Source organism: Lemur catta, chromosome 15 (assembly GCF_020740605.2).
Source record: "Lemur catta isolate mLemCat1 chromosome 15, mLemCat1.pri, whole genome shotgun sequence".
Lineage (NCBI taxonomy): Eukaryota > Metazoa > Chordata > Mammalia > Primates > Lemuridae > Lemur > Lemur catta.
In genome coordinates, this window is record NC_059142.1 from 55,430,461 (window position 1) to 55,452,762 (window position 22,302).

At 50.8% G+C, this 22,302-nt stretch overlaps 2 protein-coding genes across 8 annotated transcripts in view; one reads left to right on the forward strand and one right to left on the reverse strand.

Moving 5' to 3' along the window:
- TBC1D16 (TBC1 domain family member 16) overlaps positions 1-9,084 on the reverse strand; it is a 67,811-nt gene extending 58,727 nt beyond the window's left edge. For 4 of the 6 annotated variants that reach the window (XM_045569984.1, XM_045569980.1, XM_045569985.1 and 1 more), the window contains exon 1: positions 9,004-9,084. The gene's annotated coding sequence lies outside the window, so the exon portion shown is untranslated. Of the gene's footprint in view, positions 1-772; positions 855-9,003 lie in introns of those variants that run through there. The other 2 variants (XM_045569981.1, XM_045569983.1) reach the window with 2 other exon arrangements.
- Positions 9,085-9,592: 508 nt separating this feature from the next.
- CCDC40 (coiled-coil domain containing 40) overlaps positions 9,593-22,302 on the forward strand; it is a 33,965-nt gene continuing 21,255 nt past the window's right edge. Inside the window, exons 1-7 of one of the 2 annotated variants that reach the window (XM_045525138.1) lie at positions 9,593-9,626; positions 10,909-10,972; positions 11,408-11,848; positions 14,464-14,596; positions 16,187-16,362; positions 17,167-17,250; positions 17,322-17,541. In XM_045525138.1, the coding sequence (XP_045381094.1) occupies positions 9,598-9,626; positions 10,909-10,972; positions 11,408-11,848; positions 14,464-14,596; positions 16,187-16,362; positions 17,167-17,250; positions 17,322-17,541 (1,147 nt within the window). In that variant the 5' untranslated portion in view covers positions 9,593-9,597. The remainder of the gene's footprint in view (positions 9,627-10,908; positions 10,973-11,407; positions 11,849-14,463; positions 14,597-16,186; positions 16,363-17,166; positions 17,251-17,321; positions 17,542-22,302) is intronic. The other variant, XM_045525140.1, reaches the window with a different exon arrangement.

Consider the following 22,302-nt stretch of genomic DNA (forward strand, 5'->3'; position numbering starts at 1 on the left):
GCAGCTGGGCACGGTGGCTCACGCCTGTAGTAATCCCAGCACTTTGGGAGGCTCAGGCAGGAAGATCGTTGGAGACTAGGAGTTCAAGACCAGCCTGGGCAACATAGTGAGACCCCACCTCTGCAAAAATGAAAATAAAAAAATTGGCAGGCATGGTGGTGCACCTGCACTCCCAGCTACTTGGGAGGCTGAGGCAGGAGGATTATTTGAGCCCAGGAATTTAAGGTTGCAGTGAGCTGTGATTGGGCCACTGCATTCCAGCCTGGGCAACAGAGCAAGAATCCATCTCAAAACAAAATTTTTTTCCTGGTAGCCACATTTTAAAAAGTGAAAAGAAACAAGTAAAATTAATTTTAATAATTTTTAACCAATTGTATCCAAAATATTATCATCTCAGCACATAATCAACATGAAAAAAATTATTAAAGAAATATTTTACATTCTTAAAGTTTTCAAAGTCTGGTGTACATTTTGCACTCAAGCACACTGAAGTTTTGACCAACCACGTTTTGGGTGCTAGTGACCTGGCGTGGCCGTGGCCGAGGCCACAGCAGGCCTGGATCCCGCCTTCCTCTGAGCCACAAACAGTGTTAGTGTAACAGCCCGCATCGCCAGGGTTGGCTGCAAACAACTCTCAGCTGCTTCCAAAAATCAAAACCATCTTTAAGTGAAGATGTTTTGCCACCACTGAGGATAATCAAAAGAATGTGCAGGAGGTTTTGAAGGAGACTCCAAAACACAAGTGCTCCAAATATAGCGTTTTCCCACATACCAGCACATGTGGAATCTTGCTTTGGCTCTAGGAGGTGCGTCCCAGAAGTGCACTCGTGTGCAAACGAGAAAACAGGTTGCAGCACCCAGAGCATTTGGAACAGACCTTTGTCCGCCATGTGCAAGTTCCGGCTCCTCCCCATCCCGCCACCTCCCAGTTCCTGCTGGACAGACCAGGCTCCTTTTGGATGAATCAGGGCACGCCTGTTAAACATTAGCCAGCATTCTTTGCTCTCGCAAGACAATTTTTACTTATTTTTAAAATCTACTTGCTCCTCCGAGAGCCTGTTTCATCTAAGTTAAACCTGGTCCCCAACCTCTGGCCACCCTCACAGTAGAAGTGAACACCCCTTGACCTATTTTTTAAACTTTTAAAAAAAATTATGAAACACTCACAGGAGTGTGCATATCCCTTAAATCTTCCAAAAATATTTGTGTATTTTCTATCATCTTCCACACCCTATCTAAAAGTAAACAAATGAAAAATTTAAAAACTCCCCCACTGGAGTGATATCATCTCTTGCTTTCAGTGACATAGGAAATATATTTTCCTAGGTGGTGTGGGTCAAACTGTACCCCTAGGATTCACGTGTTGAAGTCCTAACCCCAGTACCTCGGAACATGACCTTATTTGAAGACTGTGTCTTTATGGAAGTAATTGAGTCAAAATGAGGTCGTTAGGGTGGGCTCTAATCCAACGTGATTGGCGTCCTCATAAAATGGAAGTTTGGAGACAGATGTGCATATCCCAGAATGCCAGGGGACCCTGAAGACAGCATCCATAGCCAAGGAGAAAGGCCTGGGACAGATCCCTCCCTCACAGCCTCAGCAGGAACCAACCCGCCCAACACCTTGACCTTGTACCCCTGGCCTCCAGAACAGGAAAATGGCTTTCTGATGATCCATCCACTAAGTCAATTATCCTGTTTGTTAGACACTTGTGTTTGTCCTGTGAATTGTCTCTTGGTGTGCTTTGTCAATCTGCTGGGCTATTGGAATTCTTATTTGATGTGTAAGAACTCTTTATATAGCAAAGATCATAATTCCTTGCTATAGTTGCTGCACATCTGTTTTTCCTAATTTGTTGTTTGCCTTTTAATTGTATCATGTATTTTTAAGTACAGAGGTTTTAAACTCTTATGACAAATTGTACAGCACAGGCAGGGGTCAGGTCCCCGAGGGAGGCGACAGCTGCAGTTTAGGTCATGGTAGCAGGAGCCGTCCTAAGGCCTCAGAGGGTGCGTGCCGGAGACAGGGCCCATGAGGGAGGGAGGGAGGGAGGGCAAGTTCACCAGGGCCTGCCCTGCGCTGAGCCCACAGCGGGCAGGGCTGGAGGAAGCCCCAGCGCAGCAGAGCAGCTGAGGCCGGGATGATGGAAAAGTTCTGGGGACAGAGGGTGGGGACAGTCACACAGCACTTCGAGTGTACTTGATGTCACTGGACTGCACACTTCAAAATGTTAATGTGGTAAATTTTATGTTATGTATAATTTAGCACAAATAAAAAAGAATAGGCGAATCCGGGGTGCGTTTTATATATATATATATATATATACACACACACACACACACACACATATATATATATTATTTTTTTTTTACTCTGTACTTTCTGTTCATTTTTCTGCAAATCTAAACCTGCCCTAAAAAGTAAAGTCTACTACACAGAGACCTGCACACAGATATGTATGGCTGCTTTATCCATAATTGCCAAAATTGGGAAGTAACCAAGACGTCCTTCAGGAGGTGAGTGGACACATAAACCATGGTGCATCCAGACAGCAGGACACGATTTAGGGCTAAAAGGAAATGAGCCGTCAGGCCAGGATAAGACAGGGAAGGGGCGCACACACTTCCTGCTGGGTGAAGCCACCCTGGAAAGGCTGCCGGCTGTGTGACCCCAGCTGTGGGGCATCTGGCAAAGCCAAACTAGGGAAGCAGCAAAAGCTCTGTGGTTCACTCCTAAGACAGACAAACGAGTGAACGGAGAGGAAAGAGCCAACAGAAGCCCAAAGAAGCCCGCAGCAAGGAGCTGACGTCTGGCTTTTCCAGCCTCTGACAAGGACCGGAGTCCACTGAAATCAGTGCGGCAACCCAGGGTGCTCAGAGCACCTTGTGGCCGCTGTCACGAATCCTCTCCCCACCCGAGGGATGAGACATACGGAGAAGCTAAAGGCACAGCCTTGAACCTCATTCTCCTTGAATGCGTTTGCTTGACATTTTTGCTTTAAAATGGTTCTCTCTGTTCCGTTTGCTGATTTTAGATGATAAGGTCCTGCGTGCGGGACATCTCCGAGCAGTTCACGTCACGGTGTGCCTAGCAGAAGGCCATCTCCCTTCGAGTTCCCAACGCCTTGTTCTGTTGACGGAGAGGGTGGCAATGCCAACTTGGCAGCTGGCACAAAGAATACGCAGATGGAGCGAAGCCAAGATCTACAATGCACATCAGCTTAAGTGTACAAAAAAAAAGGGCAATGATTTTAAAAGGCATGAAGTAAAAATGCCAGTGCTGGTTTTTCACCGTCTGACTGGGGCACGATTGCCAATTGCATTCTCTGCTGCTCGAAGCCATCAGTGACCACGAAGGAGCCAGATTTTTGCAAAATAGCCTATTGTGTAATTTGAAAGGAAAGAACAACTTGGCCTCCCCTCAACAAAAATACACATGCGAATAAAACCGAAAACTCTGCAGAAACACCTCCACCCGAGGGTCATTCTTTCCCATCAACCTGCAACTCTTTAAAAGTTAAAGCACCTTTGAGAAATACGGGTTCTCAGCCTTCGACAGCTTGCAGGGCCGAGCTGCACTGGTGGAAGGAGCTGAAGGCTGCTTCCGGGAGGAGGGTTCTGGGGTGGCTGGAGTAGGGCGAGCTGCCTGCCAGGGGAGGTGTGAGGACCGCAGAAGCCACAGGCGGGGGCGGCGGGAGGGACGCGAGAGTGAGCCGGGAGGGGCAGCAGATTCTCCTTTCACAACCCTGTTGGGAACTGGCCCCGCTGCTGGGTTGGAGCCAGGACAGCTCAGGCCACTGTCTGTCCCCTCTGCCCTCCCTCTAGGAGTGGCCTGGCCACTGAAACTTGGCCCAGAGGCAACTGAAGCTCTTCTGACTCGGGGTGGTAGCGGTGGGGTGGGCAAATAGTTACAGGGGGTGAAGTTAAAATATCTATTACCCAAAATTCGTTGCCCAAGATCAGGCGCTTTACACCTTACAGGAGAGAGTCCTCCTAGGTGCAGAAATCGCCACAAATTTAGCAGCTTAAAACAACACAAGTGCATTATCTCGCAGTCCGGGAGTCTCGCACTCAACACGGGTGTTACTGAGTTAAAATCGAAGTGTCACCAAGGCCGGTTCCTTCTGCAGGCTCCAGGGGACAATCTGTTTTCTTGCCCTTTCCAGCTTCCAGCAGCTGCCACCTTCCTTGGCTCTGGCCCTTCCTCCGCCTCAAAGCCAGCGACGTCCCCCCCATGTGGCGTCACTCCGGCCCTGACTCTCCTGCCTCCCTCCCCCACTCTTAAGGACGCGGTGATTCATTGTGCCCACCAGGTAACCCAGGACAGTCTCCCGTCTCAAGGTCGGCTGATTAGCAACCTCGATTCCACCCGCAACCTTAATCCTTGGCCACGTAACCGACCATGCTCACAGGTTCTCTGGATTAGGACATGGACAGCTTCGGGGCCGTTCTGCCAATCACACCAAGCCAAGGGCACTGCAGGGAGCTGACTTCTAAGTCCCAGGGAGGCTTCTGATTGGCTCAGCCACTGACCGTCAAGTCCCCCCAAGCACAACTTCCAGTTAAGCAGTAAGATGAGGACTGGGGCCTAGAACCCAGGAGAGGAGAGCACCTGGCCCCGATGTCCCTCCCCGTGAGAGCAGCGGGAATGGGCACAGGACAGCCGCATGCTGCCAGACCAGTGCTGCCCCAGGAGGCACCTCCACCCACAGCCTCCGTTTCCCATCCTGGCATAAAGGGCCCATCGGTTCCCACACAGGGAAATGAGCAAGAGCAAAGGTGCAAAAGTCTCTTCTGGAAAAGACTTCCTACGAAGACCAAAGAACAGGGTGGCCTAGAGCCACTAGGAGAGGGCACCGCCCAGTCTCTTCTCGGGCCACCCTGGCTCAGGGCCGGATGCAGCAGTCAGCAGGACAGACCTAGCCCTGGCCCTGGCCCCTCACGGAGCTGGCAGTTCCCACCCGGCTGGGGGATGCAGCCCACGCCCATTGGTGACAGCTGTTGGCTGCAACAGGGACAGAAGCAGGTAGGGCATGGGGGGGAGGACATTGGACGCTGAGAGGCTGTCAGGAAACAAAGCCCACAGCTGACTATGCCCTTGGTCTTGTCACTGTCAGACCGCCCAGACGCAAAATGCCCTGTGCTCCAGTTACTGGCCATGTGGCCGGCAGAAACCGGTTCATCTGCTTTGCCCTCGAAGCCCAAGCAACAAAGCAACAAAGCGCAGGGATAAGACGTGCCTTGTTAAACACGAGCCGGACACAGGCAAACAGGGATCGTTTTCCTCCCACAAAACATCTCGTTGGCATGCTCAGTGGGGCCCCAGCTCCCCGCACCCTCCGGAACCAGGCAGGCTCACCGCCTCTTTCGGGGGACCCCTGGCTTTGTGGATCAAAGGGGGAGGTGAATCCTGCAGGCAGCCCAGCTCAGGACCCACCCTCAGGCCGCATGGCTTGGGGATGTTGGGTCTCCTCCAGTCTCACCACTGGGATGAGCCCTTGTGGGGCTGACACGATTGCCCCATTCTGTTGTACTTAACTTCACGCTATCGGATAACACAGAAAAGAAACATATTTGCTTCATACATACATCACATTCAGGATTCACAAGTGACAAAAGGACCATCGACTTGCATTTAAAATGAAGCAACTAAGGTTTAGGGCATGAACTCAGTTACCTGCGACGTCTGTATTGTGCCTGTATACATGGATACCTAAAGGTTCTCACTGTCTGTGGTAAAGTAGCAGCTAATGCACCACAAACCAAAATTCAAATGGGAGATGGTATTGACAACACCCAAAAAGCAACACAACTGACCTTGTTTAAAGAGAGCATTTTAGTTGCAGAAATTGAAAGGTGAAAGGGTGTCAAATGACACTGCAAAGTATGTCTTGTCCCTCACTTCCCGAATGCTAGAGCATGCCATGAGCAACTGTATCAGACCACTGAATTCAGAGCCACTCAGCGTGGGAGGTGCAGCCATAAGCCAGAGCGTGTGAGCCAGCGTGGACCCGGGCTCCGCACCGACTACAGCCTTCTACAATGCCAGTCCAGGGGGACCGGGGAAGTAACACTGCTACGTCTCGGCCTGTGCAGTCCATTCAGATCATTCGTCACACACCTCAACTTTAAACACCTGCCCAGACTCACTGCCCACGGCTCGGCAAGAGGACAAGCCACCCCATTGGACAACGCATTTGGACTCTCTGTTCCCCTCTTCGTATCAGCCGTGTGACAGGAGCTACTGCGAGCATGAACTGAACTCAGTCTTCAAGTGGCCCGATTTCTCTCATCCTTTTAGGAGGGTTATGTAAGTTCCAAAGATAAAGAACATATTTCAGATCAGACTTCACTGCTCATAAAAGCAGATTTATTAGAGATGCAAGACCAGGGCCCAAGGGACACATGGGACAAAAACACCAATAAGATCAATAGGATGAAAACTGCCACTGACGCGAAAGCAGAGATTTCCTACATCACTGCCCTGTGTTGGGGAAGAGAAGAGCAAAAACTTACGCTCTCCCTGTACTCTGGCCTCTCAGCGCACATCAACAAATGACGCCCCACACCGCAGGCATCAGCAAGATCAACCTCTGCCGCTGCAAATCCTCGCAGTCAAAAGCCATCCTCCCCCACCCTGAATCGTAGTATGAAACTAAGTAGCTAATCTCACAAGAAAGGATTTAGGCCTGTGAAAAAATCGGGGTCCCTCAACCGGGGAACAGGGGGAGCTGAAATGTTCCCAGGAGATTGGTGTTGCCAGGCAACCTGATCAGCGCACTCCCTAGAATGCCCTGCAGGGACCCAGGCCCCGGCCAAGCTCTAAAGATAAGAGTGCAAATATGCACACATGGTGAATCTCACATCTGCCTGCAATCAGCTTTCCACCCGATAGACCACACAAATAGGGAGCCAAAAAGCAAAAACAAAACGTTTTTACAACCTAGCTAAATGTGAAAAATGCAAAGATGCCCACTAATAATACTAACAAAAGGTAACAAGCACTTACTCTAGGCCAGGCACGCCATGCTTCAGATAATCCTTGCAACAAGTCCTTGAAGTAGGCAGTATGATTATTCCTATTTCACAGATGGGGAAACCGAGGCACAGAGGAATTAAGTAAGCACTATGTGCCAGGGTTGGTATTTGAACCCCGCAGTCTATCTGTGCATGCCACGTTCTTAACTACTGCACCTGGCTACCCAAAACAGACCGGAGAGACCAGAGCAATGGCAGATAGGTGTTGCAACATCAGTGGCTGTTTTCTCAGATGCCTTCACACTGAAGACTAGGAACCCTCTACAGACTAAGCAAACTGGTATGAGAAGCCAGTGGTGACATGGAAATAGCTCCACCTCCTTGCACTTTTAAGAGTCACTTGGTAGAGAGTGTGTATAAGAATGGTGGGGACCCATTGAAAGAGGGGAGGCAGTGTGGCACAATGGCTTTCTGGAGCTGGGGCATCGTGGGCCTGAGACCGAGGTCTGTCACTCCCAGCTGCATGAACTTGGGGAAAATACTTCTCTAAGCCTCAGTGTTCCCATCTGCAAAAGGGGGATGACTGCAGTCCCCACTTCATGGGCTTGTTTTGTTAGGTAAGTGAATTCATACGGGATAATCAGGAGCTATTACACAACCACCATAGTTGCTGGTGGATTAAATAATTCTACTGATGAACACTTTCTTTAGCCACATTCCGAGACTCTGCTCACCATAAATACCCTACATACAAAGAAATGGGCTACAGAAAACAAAATAGCTACACTCAGCATACAACTTGCCTTTCTTTCAAAACAGACAATAGACAGCCATTAACAAACTCTATAATTAGTACTAAAAGATATTCCTCACCTTAATAATCGTTTATTTGCAAAAGGTTTCATGTCTCTTTAAAGTATTACTATTCATTAATTAATTTTAATGTCAACATTTCTATTGAGGAATTTCTAAAACTAATGCGCAGATCTTTTAAAGCACTTTAATCAATCCTAACGGATTTGGAATGGAATTCCCCGCCCTCTGACAATATGCCCATCACACGGGCATCTTTGAGAAGCATTTCCCTTTTCTTCCCAGATAAAAGAATTGGGTGTCTTCAAGTAGTAAAGAAAGTAGATCCTCAGGATCAAATCACAGGGGTAGCCAACCAGCCCAGCTTCTCGTGTGAACTCCACCACGCAGTGAGACAAAGTTTACACCAGAAACAGACCAACTTTTACTATGTCCCTTTCTATTCGTTTTCTAATTCTGAATCAAATCTAACTAGACTGTGGCCAACATATGACACCAACTTCCGAGTGCGGGAACAACAGGATTTCAAGACTCACCGGCTGCTGGAAGGATTCCTTAGGTTATTTTTAGCAATCTTAAATTGCCTTTTCTTTTTTTTTTTTTCTTCCTCTCATCCTTTCTTTTCTTTTTCTTTTCTTTCTTTCTTTTTTTTTTTCTTTTTTTAAGGAAAGAGCAAGGGCGCTGAGCCCAGGCCGAAGGAAGCGAGCTGCAGACGTGCGGGTCCGAAACAGCGCAGACCACCCGCCCTGCAGGCCCCGGAGTGCGAGGGGCGCGCGCGCCCCGGGAGAGGAAGCACACTTCGGGGGGCTGCGCCCGCGAGCGCCGGCACCCCCCAAGGTCCCAGTCGCGTGCTCCGACGAACAAGCCAGACAAAGACCGCTAGTTCCCCGGTCCGCGGCTCCCGGCAGGCGGGGACCGAGGCTCCCCGAATTAGGCCCAGTCCCGGCCCGGGGCACCCCCGCTAGCCGCGAAGGGGGTCCCCGGCTACCCCTCGCGTGGTCCCGGGTCCTCCCGCAACGCCCGGCTCCTGCTCGCACCCGCATCCCCGGGCTTCCGCTGGACTCGGGCCCCGCGCCCCGGCCCCTCCCCGGCCCCGCGGCTGCAGGCCCCCGCGCCCCGCGCGCCCAGCCCGACTTCGCCGAGGAGCGCTGCCCGGCCCGCGGCCGGCCCCGCGGCCCCGGCTCCTGCCGCCCCGGCCGGGCCGGACACCTACCCGCGTCCCGCTGCGGGGGCCGGATTCGCGCCGGCTCTAGGAGCCGCCACCGACGCTGCCGCCGCTGCGGCCGCCTGGGAGGCGCGGCGGGGCGGGGACGCGCTGCAGGCCCGGCCCCGGCCCGCCCCCGGCCCGCCCCGTGCCCGCCCCGTCCGCCTCCGGAGGCGCCCGACCCGGCCCCTGTCCCGTCCCTGGGCCCAGCCCCGGTCCCCGCCGGCCCGCCCTGGCCCCGGGCTCTGCCCCTGACCCGAGTTCCGTAGCCCGGGGAGGCCGGGCCCCGGGGACGCCCCGCGTGCGTTCGCCGTCTCCGAGCCACCCTTGGCACTTGGTTTCCACAGCTGGGGCTAGGAGGGCACGACCCCGCCGTGCACAGTGACACCTGTCGCTGCAGAAACTGAGGCAGGGCGTGGCAGAGCCGGGACACACAATGGTGAGGAAAATGCACATTTACGCATTAGTGTATTTATTAACCGGAGGTCCTGTGGTCTGTGTGCACACACACTAAGATAGCTGACACAATGGCCACGCCGCCCAGCGCTCGCCCGCCCCGCGCCGGGCCCCGCCGGAAGTTGACGGCGTCGCCTAGCAACGGCGATGGCGGACCCGGGCGGCGAGGCGGGCGGGTAAGCCGGGCGGAGAGACGCGGTGTGCGAGCGGCGGGGCCGTGCTCCCGGGTCGTACGCGCTGGGTGCCCGCGTCGCCCGCCGTAGCTCCTCTCGGCGCCCCTCGCCCCCGCGCCCTCCGCGCCCGCTCTGTGCCTCCTTCCCGCTTCCTGGGCCGTTCCCCATCCTCGGGTTCACCCCGCCGCCACCCCGTGTGACCCCTCACTTCTCACCTCCTGTCCCTTTGTCCTCTGTCACCTAGTCCCCTACTCGAAGCCCACGACTCCCTCTAAAAACCGGGACTCGCCGCCCTGCGGTAACCATGGCAACCACTAGGCTCGGCCGCCCCCACTGCGCTGTCGGTGCTGCCCGGGACCCAGAGCCCGTCCGCGCGTGACCCGAGTCCACCCGGCCCCGGGCCTCCCTCGCGGTGACGGTGACGGCGATGGCAGGGGTCCCTGCGGCCACAGAGGGTGGTTAGGTGAAGGTCGTGCCACCAGGCCTCGGCCTGCTTAGGCTTTGTTTACAAGGATAGAAACGATTTTAAAGAATTTTACCTTTTTACCTTAGACATTTTGGTATGGTTTCATTTTTTTAAAAAAGGTAGGTCTATATGAATGTATTGACATGGAAAGACATCTGGGTTACATCGATTGAAAAGACTGAATAAATGTAAAACTGTAGGTGTAGTCTGATCTCTAATTTAGGGTTTGTGTGTGTGTTTAAATGCACAGAGAAAATTGAAAGAATATAGCCCCAATCTCTTACCATTACCAGCGGTTGTCTTGGGAAGGAAAGGGAAGATCGCAGGGAAATACCACTGTCTGTGTCCACACATCTGCATTAGTTTGACAGAAAAAACTAGCTTGCATTTTCAATTTTTAAAAATATTTTTAAAATGTGACTCAGAAAGGTCTTGTACTACATAAATCGCCAAGAAACTCCAAAAGTCTCTAGAGCACTTGTCCTGAGCGTGCAACTTCCTCTACTTTTTGTTTCTTTCCCCAGTTTTGTCCCAGACACAAGTATAGTTGAGGTGGATTTTCTGGGGTGGTCTCGTCCTGCTGTTCCTTTAATGTTTTCATAATTGACTTTTTCATTTGTTCATGAAGCACCTCTTTTGTGGCACCTGGGCCCCCTGGTCCTATGGTGGGTGACAGAGAGGACAAAGTCATGGCCCACAGCCTGGGGGGAGGCAGAGAAATAACAGGACATAAATTGGTGTGCAGAATTCGGGAGGTGATCAATGCCAGGAGAAAGAAAACCATTGCTTGAAACTGTTCTCTTCTTTCTCTGAGACCAGGTCTGTCCCTGAAGGCGGCCCGGCTTCCAAAGGAGAGGAGCAGAACGAGGAGGAAGGCGGCCGGGTAAAGCTCCGGCGGGAGTTGTTCTGGGCTTGCATTTACTAGAAAGTAAAGAGAATTAGGACTTGGTCAAATAAATCATATGACGACCCTGTTACCTTGCACTGGAACAAACCCAATTAAATTGTGGAGAAACTCATTTTCCCTTCTACCCGACTCTCAAGTGTTAATTTTCCTTCTACCCCACTCTCAAGCAATTAGTCCGAAACGCTGAAGATATCCAACTCCTGGGTTGCCCTGAGCTTTCAGAACTCATTTCTTGCAATGAAGGGTGCAACACGATTATGAAAATCAGAAAGAACAGATAAACTAAAGCGTCAAACATGATCTCTCACATGTAAACGCAGCTTTCCCACCAGTATAATCACCCTAGAAAGAACACCTCGCGAGGCCCTTTGTACTTTGTGTCCTGATTTTTCCTCTGCCACACCATTGCAGGTGTCACCGCTAGAGAAGGATGATGGCCAGGAAGGTGAAGAAGGCGTGGATGCTACGGAACATCCTGGAAGGGAAGACACAACTGAAGGAGAAGTTGCACTTGAAGGGGACCCTGAATTTGAAGGGGACCCCGAGTTTGAAGGGGAAGTCATGACAGAAGAGGAATTTGAATTTGATTTAGAAACTGCCTCCCCTGAAGGGCAAGTCAGTTCCATGGATCTGGCCTATTTAGATGGCAGTCCTCGGGAACTGCCTGGAGGGGAGGTTGGCCCCACGCCCCTGGGTGGAAGACGTAGCAGGGAAGACGGGCTTGACCACGAGGCGACCGGCCCATCAGAATCAAGAGAAAGGGAGGTTATCACAACAGAGCCATCCCAGGAAGTCCCGAGCTCCCCCGAGCAAACAGACCAGGATACTTCTGGATCCACACTGAGCGGATCGGTGAGTGGCCCTGAGTTCTATTTTGTACAAGTGTCTCACTGCCCACCTGGTTTGTCCCCCTATGTGAGGAACCTAGGGATATACTCGAAGTACAAATTGCAATCCCTGTTAGAAACTTCTTCACCAACTTAGGTCTCAGGGTCCACTATCAAATGTGGACAGATCCCAGACTGTTCTTCAGTGTCCCCAAACCCAAGATTGGTGACGTTCCATAGCCGCCATCCATGCACCGGCATCCAGGTCTCCAGTCTTCCAGGGCCATGTGGTCCGATATGTGCATTAGTCATTTGTGACTACAGAGCACTTGCAATGTGGTTAGTGAGCCAGAGCTGCTGAGCTTTCGATTTTATAAGATTCTAATGAATTTACACTTAAGTAGCCACCTGTTGCTAGTGGCTACCGTATTGGACAGTGCAGTTCCAGATAATAACAATGATAATGGTTACATTCTTATATATATATATTTTTTTTTATTTTCAAAAACGTTTTAGCTGGGCATGGTGGCACAGGCCTGTAGTCCCAGCTACTAGGGACGCTGAGGCAGGAGGATCGCTTGAGCCCAGGAGTTTGAGACCAGCCTGTGTAATATAGTGAGACCCCAGACCCTGTCTCAAAACAGTTTTTTGGCCAGACCCAGTGGTTCACGCCTATCATCCTAGCACTCCGGAAGGCCGAGGCGGGAAGATCGCATGAGCTCCAGGTTTGAGAGCAGCCTGAGCAAGAATGAGACCCCGTCTCTACTAAAAATAGAAAAATTAGCCAGGCGTGATGGCGCAGGTCTGTAGTCCCAGCTACTCGGGAGGCTGATGCAGGAGGAGGATGGCTTGGTCCCGGGAGTTTGAGGCTGCAGTGAGCTAGGCTGGCACCACTACACTTTCCCCAGGGTGACAGAGTGAGACTCTGTCTCAAAAAAAAAAAAAAAAAAAAAGAATTTAACAACAACAAAAACCTGAACAGTGTCTTCACCTTTGTGTAGGTGAAGTATAGCTCACTTGTTGAGCTGCAAACCCAATTTCAGTCCTTGGGTCTAGGTTCTAGAAAATTCACCAGGAAGCAGTCTCCAAATATGATCAACCAGGGGGCAGGGACAAATGCTGGCTCTCAGTCTTTCGAAGGGATAGGGCTGGTGAGAGTGGGAATTGTGTCTGGTGTGTGTACGGACACCTCCCCAACTTCTCACCAGGGGAAGCCTTCTCTGGACTCTTAGGGGTGGGCCTTTAACTCCGGGTCTCTCTTAATGTCATTATGATTCTGGATGCCTCAGAAATAATTTCTAGAGTCACCACCACCTGAGGAAGGACAGTTAGCAAGAGCATGGGCTGGAGATTGAGAAGCCTGGCATTGAACCTAGCTCGCTGATTGTGCAAACCTGGGCGAGCTCTTCTGCTCCTCCTGCAGATAACAGAATGACTGATAGCCGACTGGTGGGGTTAAGGTGAGGGTAGCATGAGATGATAGTTGTAAAAGGTTCTTTGTGAGTCGTAAGGCACTGTCTCATCTGTTGTTACTAATAGTCACCAGTTCTTCTTCAGCAATAACTATTGTCAGTAATAATGATTGCAAGAGCCTCTTTTAAAGCTAAAATGGAGCCAGGTGTTTTTATCAAGGGAAGATATTTTCTTATTGAAATTTCCCTGAAGGGGGATGGTTTGAAAGAAGAGAAGAAGAAACAGTCTTCTAGGGAGACCCTTGCCCAGAGCTGAGGCTTCCCAGCGTGATTTTATAAGATGCTCAGAGACATTGTTTCCCATCCTCTAGGAGATCAGCATTCAGTATCCAACAGGCACCGTGCCTCAGTAGCGCACTTAGCTGCAGATCCCGGCAGGCAGAAGCCACTCCTAGATGCCCTGGGGGAAGGGTTACAAGGGTGGGGAACCTGCAGCCTTGGGGCCACATGTGGCCTTTTGACTGAAACCAAATTTTACAGAACAAATCCTTTTATTCTGTGAAGTTTGGATTTGGATAGGGGGCCACACTTGGGGATCTGGAGGCCCCAAGCCCTGCCAGGGATGTTTTCTATTTTGACCATGTTCAAAAGCCAAATAATCGTTACATCCAAATGATTTTCTATGACTTGAACACTTATGTTGAATTTTGAACAATTTATCAACCTAAATAACAAACAGAAAGAGTCTCTCTACAAGAAAATGACATTTATTCAGGGATAGGGCAATATAATGGGAATACATGTGCCATAATAAACTATGTTCACACACAGGGAGGTAAAGGAAGATGAAGGTTTTTAAAGGAAAAATGAGGAGGATTACTTCATGGTTGTGAGATAACTATCCTTGGCTACAAGGATCAGTACCAAGGATGGCGCCAGTCAAGGCTGGACAGGCAGTTGCTGGGCAGATGTCCTCGCAGAAGTATCATAAGGCTATGATGGCCTTCGGGGAAGGTTGTGGTTTTTGGGGTCTTTTGTGATAGTTTTTGTTATGAGAACACTCCCTTTATGGCCTTCCCTGGCTATGTTTTTCAGAGTTTTTTTTTTTTTAATGTAAATAACTCATTTTGATTCTGACAACTTTCACAAATGTAATGACTCAAAACTGAATAAGTTCTCCGTGGTGAGTAAATCCTCATTGATTCAGTTTTGGTTGTTCTTGCCATAGATAAAATCCCAAGAAAAGCTGCAGCAGAAGGTCTTTCCCATGGGGTCCCGACACCGTTTCAGGCTGAGCCAAGGGAGCAGCATGTCCTCAGACACAGATGAGCATTTCCTGAGCATGGAGCAGCAGGAGCCAGGTACCGTCAGACCCACAGGGTAGTCCTGTCCAATGGGATCAGCCACTTGCACATGCTCTGCTGTGCAAGTAATGCCACTCATTTGTTTCCTGTATATTTCCTGTATGGCTGTGAGCCTAAAGATAAAAATATTATTTAGCTGGGTGTGGTGGCTCACGCCTGTAATCTCAGCACTTTGGGAGGCAAAGGCAGGAGGATGGCTTGAGCCTAGGAATTCTAGACCAGCTGGGCAACACAGCAAGACCCCATCTCTACAAAAAATGTAAAAGAGTAGCCAAACATGGTGGTATATGCCTGTAGTCCCAGCTACTTGGGAGGCTGAAGCAGGAGGATCACTTGAGCACAGGAGTTTAAGGTGGCAGTGAGCTACGATGGTGCCACTCCAGTCCAGCCTGGGTGACAGAGGGAGACCCTGTCTCAAAAAATATATATATTATTAACAGATACAGATAACATTTATTGAGCATTTACTGTTTTATTTTGTTCAACCTTTACACTAACCGGACTAAGTAGGAACCATTCTCCATTTTACAGAGAGGTACTCTCAGAGCAGTAAGGGACTTATCTGAGTAAATGCCAGAATAGGGCCTTAACACCCAGTGGGCATCACGGATGGCCATATCTCACTGCCTTCCGGTCTCAGAAAGAGGAGCTCTGTGACAGCGTCCCCTAAGAGCGCATCTGTCTGCTGGGTTTCAAAGGCTCTCCCGGGACCCCCCTGTTTTTGCACTTGGCTCGGGTATCCCAGTTGCATGTGCATGGGAGGGCCAATCGGGAGATTACTAATCCCTGATGGTACCAGTAACCTTGCATTATTCGTAAGTGACATGAAAATAGCACATGCTTAAACTAGTAAAAAACAGAACAGGGGTCTCTCTATCTCAGAGGGATTGCAAAGCTGCAATTAGAGTGTCATTTATAATGTCATTTAGTTTTCAATCTTATCAGCTGTTAAAAAAATCAAATCTGGTCCATCAGTAAGTGACCTCCTTTCTAGTCACTCTGCATAGAGAGAAGTCTCCACAAAATAAATTTCCCTCTTGTCTACTTTTAAAATGTAATCCTCTCGGCCGGGCGTGGTGGCTCACGCCTGTAATCCTAGCACTCTGGGAGGCCGAGGCGGGTGGATCACTCGAGGTCAGGAGTTCGAGACCAGCCTGAGCAAGAGTGAGACCCCGTCTCTACCAAAAAATAGAAAGAAATGATTTGGACAGCTAAAAATCTATATAGAAAAAATTAGCTGGGCATGGTGGCGCATGCCTGTAGTCCCAGCTACTTGGGAGGCTGAGGCAGTAGGATCGCTTAAGCCCAGGAGTTTGAGGTTGCTGTGAGCTAGACTGATGCCACGGCACTCACTCTAGCCCAGGTGACAAAGCGAGACTCTGTCTCAAAAAAAAAAAAAAAAAATGTAATCCTCTCTGTGGAGTGTGTCGAATCCATGCACAGAAGATGCTGTGACTGATATTTCTGAACCTGAGCCGTTGGGGTGCTTCTCTCTCTGTCCCGCTGCCTGAGGCTGGTGACTCCCGAGCGGGACTGCTGAGCAAGCCCTCTGCCAGCTCCCCAGCGGTATTTGCCGTCCCTCCCCAGCAGGGCCCCTCCCGGCCCCCGACACCCAGCCCAGGGAAGGGGCCCAGCCCGCGTTCCTGGACCGGATCCAGCAGTTAAGCCCGGAGGGCCAGTCCCCGGAGGACAGGGCGGAGTCCCAGGGGAGCGACGAGGCCGAGGACGAAGGATCCCAGCTGGTGGTTTTGGACCCAGACCACGTAAGAAGACTTTGCTTCTGCCCCACACACGTGAAGGAAGACAGGCCCATTCCTGAGCTCTCACACGCACCTTCCTAGCTCACCCGTTCCCCGCACAGTTTGCCTGTGCTGTTTTCGCCCATGCTCTGTATTCTCCTTTTAGGCGCACATACCTAAGTCTGCCTTCCTCGGCCTCGGCACCGCTGACACCGGGGCCCCATCTGACTTTGCGGGGCGGGGGCCTGTCCTGGGCGTTGTAGGAGGCTGAGCACCCCTGGCCTCCCAGATGCGGGGAGCACCTCTCCCTTTGTGCGACAACCACAAGTGTCTCCAGACATTGCCAATCGTTGGCGGGTGGGGATGAGAGCAAACTTCCGCCCCTCCCCCGGCTGAGAGCCTCCGCCCGTGTACCAGCCCCGCTGGAGTCCCTTGGCCAGCCCTCGGGCACACGCAACCTGGCTTGATCAACCCAGTCGGAAGCCAGCCGTGGCTCCAGCAGCTGTAGGGAAGAGCAGGGTTGGCCCGGAAAGTTCTTGGCGCGCTCGTTGGACGCCGCATCCCAGGCCGTCCCCACCCTTGGCCCCCGCGAAACTGGGCTGACCTGGCCTGACCATCCAGCTCACCGTCATTTCACCCACACCCGCACTCAGTTCTGCAGTGCCCGGGACGAGACCGGGAGGTGCCTGAGGTCTGCGGCTTCCCCAGTGAGACCCCCAGGCAGCAGGGGGACCGCACGAGTCCTCCCCGCCCCGCCGAGGGAGCGCTGCGGGACCCGCTCATCCGGTGGGCAGGAATGTAACCGCATGCGCTTTCCCACCGTTTCAGCCCCTGATGGTCAGATTCCAGGCCGCGCTGAAGAGCTACCTTAACCGACAGATACAAAAGCTGAAGCTGGAACTTCAAGAGCTGGTGCGTATCTGTCCAGTCTCCCACCCGGCGGGCGCCCACGTCCCGTGACCCTGTTTCTCTCTCCCGCGCAGGGCGTGGCCACCAGGCAAAGCCGGGCCCAGCGGCAGGAGCTGGGGGTGAACCTCTACGGGGTCCAGCAGCAGCTGGCCCGCCTGCAGATGCAGCTGGAGAAGAGCCACGACCGCCACTCGGTCGCCGCGTGCCAGAGGAGGCAGAAGGAGGAGGAGCTGCAGGGCGCGCGCGCGCTCCACGCCAAGACCTCCGCGGCCGCCAACCAGGAGCGCAAGAAGCGTAAGGCGGCTCCGCGTCCCCGCGCGGGGCGTCCCCCCCCCCCCACCTGCCACCAAGGCCTCGAGGGGCATCCCTAGAGGGCTTCCCCACCTGCCATCGAGTCCTCCAGGGGTGTCCCTGCGACGTGTCCCCACGTGCCATCGCAGGGCATCGAGAAAAGCAAGATGTGTATGCGTCCTGGAGGGGCTCCCACCCTTTTTAGGTAGGGAAGGCGCATAAATATCTTAAAGGGCAGATAATTGGTCACAGCGGCAAGTGCTGACACCGCCAGCGGTCGGTACAGAGACTCGGAACCGTGGAGGGCCGGGTCAGGCATACGCGGGTCGGCGGCTGGGGCGGGGTGGGTGGGGGCTGCGGCGAGGCAGAGCCCCCCGCCCGGAGTCGGGCAGCCCGGTCCGAGAGCGGATTAACGGGAAATCGGGCGGCTCTGGAATTAGACGCTCCCTGCGACTTTGCCACCACGGAGCGGAGGATGCTTCCTCCTGGCTACCGATTGCTTCGGTTTTTACGCCTTTGATGTTTCCAACTTTCCTTATCGATTCTATTGCTGTTATAGTGGGGAAGGTGGTCTAAATGAATCTGGAAAGAAACGGAGTTACATGTATATCCTAACTGTTCTGAAGAGAAATACTGCGAACCCTGAGACATGCAGGAGAGGTTTCTGGAACCTTCAGAGCTAGGGTGAGTGGGCATCTATCAAGAACCTCTCTCCAGCTACCACCAAATTAACAGGAAACTCCAAAAAGGGAAGAACATGAAACCACACTGAAACTGAAGTGCCACATTCTCCAGATACAGTAGAACCTAGAACAACCTGAAGGAGGACAGGCACCCTGCCCCCTCCACACCTGCAGCAGAGCCAGAGCAGAGTGCCTGCCAGTGCCCCTCTGCTAGGTGCAAAGAGTGGATGGGCTTCTAGAAAGATCCAAACACCCTTGTGGACTTTGTGTGCTTTCCCGAGATCAGCAGAGTGCAGCAACAGAAGCCCTTCAGCCAGGCGAGGGTTGCACCGGGCTGCACGGTGACCCCAGGGCTGCTGCCACCACACTGTCCCTTAAGGGAGACATGGGCCCTGGAGAAAGCCCACATCGCCTGCCTCATCTGGGAAGCCCACCCGTGCCTGACCTTCATGTCAAAGTGGGGGTCACCAGGACGATCCCCAGAGACAGGAGGAGACAGGGTTCCCCAGACAGGGCTCACTCAGTCCTGATTCCAAAAACAGACGGCGTGGCACGCGCCGGTGGTATTCTGCGTGAGGTTTCAGAGGACACACATCAGTAAATGAGAACTGAGTGTTAGGAAGAAGCTTATCTGAAATTAAAACATACAATCATCATCACCAAGAAAGGCACAAAATAGACAAATGAAGAGTGTTGAAAACTGAATTTGTGAACTGAAAGTCCAATTCGGGAAATCGTCCCCAAACATAGAGCCACGCCCGAGATGGCCGGCACTCTGAGAAGGGCATAAAAGACATGGATGGCAGATGGGGAAACCGATGTCGTGAGACAGGCGTTTCAGGAAATGAGAGGCAACAGCCAGTGCTGCGGAACAGCTGCGCGAGTTCTGGAAAGGCAAACCTTCAGACGCAGAAACTCGTGGAGGGCCAGAGAGCTGGGGAGAAAAGCAAACACGCCTAGGCATAGCCGGCAGAATTTTCGAATTCCAAAGATAAAGGAAGAAGATGTTGCAGGCTTCTAGGCAGGACGAAAGCAGATGCCTTGTCGAGGACTAACCCTGGGCTGCCCCTGGAGGAGCCTAGCCCAGATTCCGGATGGATTTGTTCTGGGAAGGACCAGGCAGCGTCTGTTTCTTGTTTATTTTGTTTTTAAAGCCTTCCAGACTATTCTAGTGTGCAGCCAGGGCTGAGGATCACAGATCTTAGATATAAGTGGCAGTGTGTCGATGCTCACCGAGTTCTAGGGGACGTGCCAGCGGGGTCTGCGCCACACTGCAGTTGCAGACACGTCGGAAATTACCGACGAAGGGAAGCCCACACATGAGGGCTTCTGGGCAAATCAGGCAAAAGAAATAGGAAAAAGAAATTAATAAAGATCACAAGCAAATGCTGGTAAAGTAAAAAAAAAATGGGAAATAAATTGATTTGACAAATAAAACTACTTATTTTTTGAAATAATCAATAAACTTAACCTTCTGGCATGTCTGACAAGGAACAAAAAGGAGATAATACTAGTAGCAACGTTGGGAGTGAGGACAATTCCGGGGAGTTTTTTGTTCTTTTTTTTTTAATTTCAAGAAAGCTATGCCTTATACTTGTTTCATCAAAAATGGTGTCAAAAATCTGTTTTCCCTAAAATCTGAGTATTTGAAGATGCCATGGAAGAGTCCCAATAACACCCCACCACCCACCACCCACCCCCACAAGGAACAAACTCTTCCCGTGTTGTCATCCCTCCAGGGAGTGGAAAGTTCAGGAAACTCTTGGCAGGCTTGTCTAGGATGCCTAGTGTCACACTCACTGCAAAAGCTGACAAACAAAACAGAAAGCTATAGAGCTGCCCACTTAGGAGGTGTGAAAACCCTAAAATAAATTGGCGACTTAAATTCAGCAAAGTATTAAAGGAAAAATACTTCACAGCCAAGTAGAATTTACTTCTGGAATTCAGGAATAATTTGCTATTAGGAAATCTACTAATTCAAGACATTGTGTTCATAAACTAAAGTAAGAAAAAAGGTTCTATGGGCGGATGCCAAACGGGTCTGTGATAAAACTCATCATGCCTCCCGAGCTAGGATAGAAGGAAAGTTCTTCATAAGTTTTTATCTGAAGCTAACAAGAAAATTTTCCTGGTCGAAGGCACTGGATGTCACAGCTAAAATCAGGAACGAGATGAGCGGGTCTGCCGGCCATCACCCAGCACTGTTGTGGAAGTTCCAACAATGCAAGAAAACAGGAAGAAGAAATGAGGTATAGATTTTGAAAATGAAATGCTGAAATTCTCGTCCTCTACCAGGAAAACAAGCCCATAGGAACAGTGAGAAGTGGATTAAGCAGCTGGATGCCAGAGTAGCTTTCTTCACCACTAACACCCAGCTAGGAATTACAATTTTTAAAAATCTCATTCATAATAGCTGTCACAGCTATAAAATACTTAGGAATAAATCTAACAAGGAAGGAGTGAGCCTATCTGAAGGAAAACATTAAAGTTTTACTAAAGGGCATAAAACGAATTTAAATAAATGGAGCAAATCGCGTGCCTGGATGGGAGGATGCATGATATAAAAATGTCACTTCTGTCAGTGACAGTTCAACACAATTCCAGTTAGGGTCCATGATGGGATGTTTTGGGTGGACTTAAATTTTATGTAACATAATTATTCACTTATTTTGGAAAAGTAATGATTCAAAATTCGAGATGTCTACAGTGAAGTCATTTCTCTACCCCCCAGCGCCGGCAGGCAGCAGGCACCATCAATTCTTGCGCATCTTTTAAAGATATTTTTGCATGCATGAGCAAAGTCACAAGGGTGTGTGTATATATGTTTTCTCTCTTTTTGAAAACTTAAACAACTGCCTGTTATATCTACTACTCCGTTCCTTCCTTTTGTCACTTAACAGTGTATGCTGGAGATTATTCTGTATCAATACATAAAAGGCCTCTATTGTGAACACATTGATCTTAAAGTTCACTTGGAAGACTAAATGCACAGGTATATCCAAGAAAATTTTGAAAGGGAAGAATAATGAAGGAAATTTTTGGTATCAGGTATCAAACGTAGTATAAATCTATCATCATAAAGACAGAGTCAAACTGGGAGGAACACAGACAGACAAGCAAATCCAAGGATAGCAAGTTCCCCAAGAGAACTTTGAGGAAATTGACTTCAGAATTTCTATATAAATGTACAAGTCACATTTTTAAATCACCAAATCTTTTTTGATCATTTGGCTAACTGAAGAATAAATACTGAGACCCCTATTTCACTCTCTGTGACAACCAAGTGTCAGGTCAAGGGAGGCTCCAAGAACACTGCAGGGGCATCGGGAGAACACATGGGGTCACGCTCATCACCGTGGCGGGAGGAAGGTCTCCCTAAGCATCGGGAGGACAGAGCCCGGAGAAGAGGACAGTGACAGGTTGATTATATAAAACCAAAAAACATATCTGTCGAAAAAGCACAACAAAGTTAAAAGACAAATGAAAATTGGGAAAACCATTTGAAATATCCTTAGCAACACCCGTATCTCCTGTATCAGTCTTCTGTTGCTTCACGGCAAATTGCCACACGCTTAGGGGCTTAAAACAGCCGCCGATTATATGACACGTTAGCTCACAGCTCTGTAGGTCAGAAGTCCGGTGTGGCGCGTCCAGGTTCTGTGCTCAGGACATCACAGGGCTGAAATCAGGTGTGGGTTGACTGGTTCGCGTGGGGCCGTTCTGGGGAAAATCTTCCAAGCTCATTCCCGTGGTTGTCAGCATCACGTCTCTGGCACCTGCAGGGTTGAGGTCCCCGCTTCCTGCTGGCAGCCAGTGGGGGCCTCTCAGTGCCCAGAGACCACCCCCGTTCCCTGCCATGGGGACCCCTCCATCTTCAAGCCACCAACAGAGGATTTCTCCCTGGTGAAGTCCCTCTCACCCTTGGAATGTTCCTGATTTCCCCTTTGCCACCAGCTGGAGAAAACGCTCTGGTTTTAAAGAGCTCCCTGCTGAGGTCAGACCCACTGGTCATCTCCCTCTGGCCATAGGACATAACTGGGGAGTAACGCCAGGGGCCAAAGGTCAGGGGAGCTACTGGAAG